This window comes from Tupaia chinensis, unplaced genomic scaffold, assembly GCF_000334495.1.
Source record: "Tupaia chinensis unplaced genomic scaffold, TupChi_1.0 Scaffold000627_1, whole genome shotgun sequence".
Lineage (NCBI taxonomy): Eukaryota > Metazoa > Chordata > Mammalia > Scandentia > Tupaiidae > Tupaia > Tupaia belangeri.
In genome coordinates, this window is record NW_006160147.1 from 2,818,352 (window position 1) to 2,823,777 (window position 5,426).

Sequence of the window (5,426 nt, forward strand, 5' to 3'; positions counted from 1 at the left end):
AGAAATCACCCCCCAGGGGGGATGGTCACGCCTCAATCCCTTCTCCTCCATTCTCCTCTCGGGATCTTGGGCACGCACGCACACGCGCCTGGCATGAGTTCTAAGCCACCGGGTCCGGGATGCAAACCACAGTTGACTACGTGGGAGTCCAGCGACATAGCCATTACACTAACTGCTGGTTCCCGTGGTGGGTCTTTTTGATCTACTTCTAGGGTGTTAGACCTCTAGTGCTTGCTTTGGGTCTTTATCTGCTCCTTCCTGGGTCAGTGTGACTTTGCAGTAGCAGCACCTAGAGTGTGGGCTCTAGCCAAGACCAGTTATGCAGAAGTTTGGCCCTGGTTCCTGGTCAGACCTGGAGCATACCAGGTGTTGCTTGGAAAGAAACCTTACAGGTATAAGCCCAAATGGAAGTTTTAAGACGGAGACAACTTTGTATTTTTTTCCAGGCCTCACCACATTCCAGGAAGAAGATAAGATAATGGTTTTTATGGTCCAAGCTTTTAGACAATCTCCTGACCTTCATACCCAGTCCAAAATTAGTAGAACAATAACCAGACCCATCCAGCTTGTGCTCTCTACCATGAGGGAACCTGCATGCTGGAGGCCCCTCTGAAAACAAGCCTGGGCAAAGCCCCAGATAACCACCCTATCCCCTCTCGTGTTGCCTCTGATTCTTCGTGAGCTCCGGACAAGTACTGCGTCCTACTTTGGGTACTGGGCTCGATCACGCCTGCACCACCATGTCTCTGGGTCAAAGACATGTTTCAACATGTTGTAGAGGTTGTCCTTGAAGTGCTCTTGGAATCTTCTATTTGTTACTAATCTCAGTAATTCTCCACCTGCCATCTAGAGGGTACTCTTGAGCCCTGTCTGAGGGAGGAGCCACTGAGGAAACATCTGCTAGCTGTTGGGGAGGTGCAGATTGTAAATTTGACTTTCAGCTAAAACAATTTACTCATTAACATTAGCGTGGAGGTTGGAGCATGCCTGAACCTGTTTCTGTTTCAGGCTTCACCTGAGGGAACCATAGCGGGTTCTTACTTTTAATCAAGCTCTTTAGTTTTTTGCAGGATCTGAACTAGAAAGGGATCAGAAGGCAGGAAGACCGTTAGCGGCATGAGTATTTTTGGAGGGTGCTCTGACTTACATGTCTTGTTGTCTTTTTTTTTTTTTAACTTGTGACGACTGCTTATTTTTATAAATGCTAAAGAGAATTTTCTACTTTAGAATAGATTTTATAATTTTTTTTTTCTTTTAGTTTTATCAGCGGACTGTAATTTCTTCACTGTCAAAATGACATCACTTTCCACCTCTGCGCAGTGTTCAGCGTCTGACAGTGCTTGTAGGATCTCTTCCGAACAAATCAGTAAGGTAACTCATGTTTAGGTATTCTTATTTTTCTTTAATTGAGGCATATAGCTGACTTGGAGCAGGTATGATTACATTTATAAATTTTGTATTAGGGAAATGGGTAAATAATACCAGTGTTTATAAATTTGAATTGATCATCGACTAAATATTTGGGGGTTACAGATTACTCAAAATGGAACATTCATGTTTTAGGTAGAAGTGGTTAGTAGAAGATTTGAGTTTGGGTTATTAAATTTGTTTTCTGTTTCCCTTTTTGTTCTATTTTTACGTCCATTTTAAACTGTCCATTTAACTACGGTGAATGTATTTTTATAAAAAAGTCCAAATTGGGGAACCAGCAGTTAGCATAATGGCTATGTCGCTGGACTCCCACGTAGTCGACCGCGGTTCTTGTCCCGACCCGGTGGCTTAAAACTCATGCCGGGCATGTGTGCGTGTGTGCCCAAGATCCCGAGAGGAGAATGGAGGAGAAGGGATTGCGGCGTGACCATCCCCCCTGGGGGGTGATTTCTCGCTTTCTGTCTCTATGTCTCTCTCTGTCTGTCTGGCGAGCGCACGCGCCCTATAGTGAAAAATCTCTCAAAAAAAAAAAAAAAAGTCCAAATTGTAGAGTATATTAAATTATATGTAAAGCCTCTTTGATCAGTTACTTCCTTTCTTCCACCAAAATCTCCTCCTCTGATAACACTATTACCAGTTTGGGGTGTCTAGATCCAGAAATATAGAAATGTTTGGGCCAGCAGGTGGCATGGTGGTTGAGGCACTAGACTCTCACATGGCCAATCACAGTTTGAGTCCCAGACGTGCCCCCTTGCTTTCTGACTTTCCTTGTCTCTCTGTGGTGAGTGCGAGTGCCCTATTGCTAATTAAAAATAAACAAATAAAAATAAATTAAATAATTAATTCTTTAAAAAATATATAATTTAGTTTTGTGTTTTTCATAAACATTTCACCATATATTGTGTTCTGTACCTTAATATACAATAAAAATGGAATTTGGGTTTGGTGAGAAAAAATGTGGCTTTTATATAAATGGTTTGAAATAAGTAGTTATCTTTGGAAGAGAACAGATGAAGACTTTGTAAACCTTTCTGTGAAGCCAAATTACAGATACATTAAAGATTTAAATGTAAAAAAATGAAATAAACGGGAGCGGGCTGGCGTGGTGGTTAAGGTGCTCCCCACATGTCCAAATCTGCAGTGGAGTTTTAGACCTGGTGTCTTGAAAAACACGTCAGGCATGTGTGCAGGCATGCCCACCCAAAACAAAATCCTGAGAGGTGAATGGAGAAATGCCAGCAGTATGGCAGCCCCGTACTTTCTCCAGATTGATTTTTTTTTTCCCCAAACAAATTAACTTTTATTTGAAAGGGGACTACTTTTATACCCACATGTCTTCTAAGGACGCTATATTGTACAGTAGCTTGCTTAACCATTGCCCCAATACCAAAATTTCTAATATCAAATTATACAGTTAATTGCTTTATGTAATAAATAAAGATTGTTCTTCACTGATTAAAGGAACACTTAGAATTTCAATAAGTTTAACACAAAAATCACACTTTAAAGTTTAACAGATATATTTCAAATATAATGTGTTTTGCAGGAGCCCACAATCTTTTCATCTTTAAAAAATTACTTCATTTTTAAAGTTGTAAAATTCTGTTCTTTAGCATGTCCATTATCTTCATCTAGTGTCAAACTTGTTATACTCAACTATTTGACCTCTCCATGCCACCCCAAACCTCAAGTGACTACATGTTTTACCATCTTCCCCAAAACAAATTAAACAAGATCTCTAACACAATGTCTAATACATTATCTACACAAAAGCTTCAAAAAGATAACTTCTTTACTATTGATTAACTAACAGTTAATCTTCTGTAAAAGGAAAAGATCATCTGTAACATGTAACACTTTTTTTTGTCATGTTCACACAGTGTTTATTAACATGCAAGTGCCATTTGCTGCAAGATATACAGGTTTCCCCAGTCTTGTTTGAGTTTGATTTCAGTGTCTTAAAGTCAATAAAGTAGCTAAATGCTACATAAAGTAGCCTACAAAAACTTACCAACGTTAAACTTTATTTCCAGCTATCAGTTTTTCTTTTTTTTTTTTTTGAGAGGTTTTCGCTATAGGGCGCGTGCGCTTGCCAGGCAGACAGAGAGAGACATAGAGACAGAAAGTGAGAAATCACCCCCCAGGGGGGATGGTCACGCCGCAGTCCCTTCTCCTCCAGTCTCCTCTTGGGATCCTGGGCAGGCACGCACACACGCCCTACGTGAGTTCTAAGCCACTGGGTCTGGGACGTGAACCGCATCGACTGTGTGGGAGTCCAGTGACATAGCCATTACGCTAACTGCTGGTTCCCCATCCATCAGTTTTTGAAACATTTAGGTTTATAATTGGCGTTATCTGTCACCAAGTAGCAGAATACATTCTTGTACTTGATAAATAATCGTCTATACTAAAATGCATACCAGTATGTCTTAAGAAGTTACTAAAAATATGCAATTTATATTTAACTACTTTAAATAAGCTGGAGAGTACAATGTTTAAGTTTTCTAAGAGGAAAAATTTGATCGTTTTTGGAGTTCCCGGAAAAACTGGTCCACAGTAAGTCAGTCTTGAAGAAATAAGCTAAAGATTACAGCCCCTACAATGATAGCTTTGTTCTGTTTCTAAAATAGAGCCATTACTAATCCCAACTCCAGTGCTGCTTTTCCTATGTTTAAGCAGAGATGCTCTGCCACAGTTTGTCAAATGCTTTTTGGCTGCTTAGTATAAAAGCTGAATGAGTCCTTTATGAGTTTGATTTCAGGAGAAGACCAAGTAGTTATCAATCATATCTACTGGGACATATTTAATTAACAGAAGATAATTTATGTATTATATCTAAGGGTATTATATAAGGTTTTCACAGCATCTCTCCAGTTTTTTTTTTTTTTTCTTTTTCTTTTTGAGAGCTTTTTGCTGTAGGGCGCGTGCGCTCGCCAGAAAGACAGAGATAGACAAGAGAGACAGAAAGCGAGAAATCACTCTCCTGAGGGATGGCCACGCCGCAATCCCTTCTCCTCTATTCTCCTCTCGGGATCTTGGGCACACACACACATGCGCCTGGCGTGAGTTTAAGCCACTGGGTCTGGGACTCGAAATGTGGTCGGCTACATGGTAGTACAGCGACATTGCCATTATGCTAACTGCTGGTCCCTATAGTGAGTCTTTAAAACACATTTAAACAGAAGTGAGGCAGAAGAGGCCAGGCCTTCAGAAGAAGGTTCCACATGGCTCCAGCGAACTAGGTATTGCAGGGAATGAAGATTTTCTACTGATAATTCAGCCTCCAGCAAATGAGCTAGTGGCAGAAGAGGCCAGGCCTTCAGAAGAAGGTTTCACATGGCTCCAGTGAACTAGGTATTAGAGGGAATGAAGATTTTCTACTGATAATTCAGCCTCCAGCAAATGAGCTAGTGGCAGAAGAGGCCAGGCCTTCAGAAGAAGGTTTCACATGGCTCCAGTGAACTAGGTATTAGAGGGAATGAAGATTTGCTACTGATAATTCAGCCTCCAGCAAACGAACTAGTGGGTTAAAATATTCCTCAATATCTGTTGAATCTGCTGCACCAGTGATCACAACAGAACGGCAAAGAGATTCTAGATCACCTCTGTCTGCTTGCTCCTGAACATTCAGACTGAACTTCAAGAATATGAAAGAAACACACCATCCATCAGATGACAAGAAATCACCACTGGGTAACAAGAAATATGGGAAAACAAGAAAATACCTCTCCTCCAAGGGAAAAGAGTAACTCCTCATCCACAAGCAGTTCTGTGAAAATCATAGAAATGTCATAAGGAATTTAGAGCATTCATAATGTCGAAGCTAACAGAGATGGAAGAGAAGAGAGATAATGAACTGCTAAAGAGAAAGGAGAAAGAAGTCGAGTTCCAGGAGATGAGGAAATTCTCGCAAGATCTAAAAGAGGAATTACACACTTTACAAAAGACTCAAACAGAACTGTTAGAGATGAAGTCTATAATACAGGAAGTCAAAA

General features: G+C 40.6%; 1 protein-coding gene across 11 annotated transcripts in view; it reads left to right on the forward strand.

Annotated features, from left to right (window-relative positions):
- MDM4 (MDM4 regulator of p53) overlaps positions 1 to 5,426 on the forward strand; it is a 48,841-nt gene that overhangs the window by 8,262 nt on the left and 35,153 nt on the right. For 10 of the 11 annotated variants that reach the window (XR_003551193.1, XR_001371199.2, XR_001371200.2 and 7 more), the window contains exon 2: positions 1,259 to 1,371. Coding sequence is in view for 5 of the 11 variants with exons in the window: in XM_014591916.2 (XP_014447402.1) it covers positions 1,259 to 1,371 (113 nt within the window). In the remaining 6 variants the exon portion in view is untranslated. Of the gene's footprint in view, positions 1 to 1,256; positions 1,372 to 5,426 lie in introns of those variants that run through there. The other variant, XM_014591914.2, reaches the window with a different exon arrangement.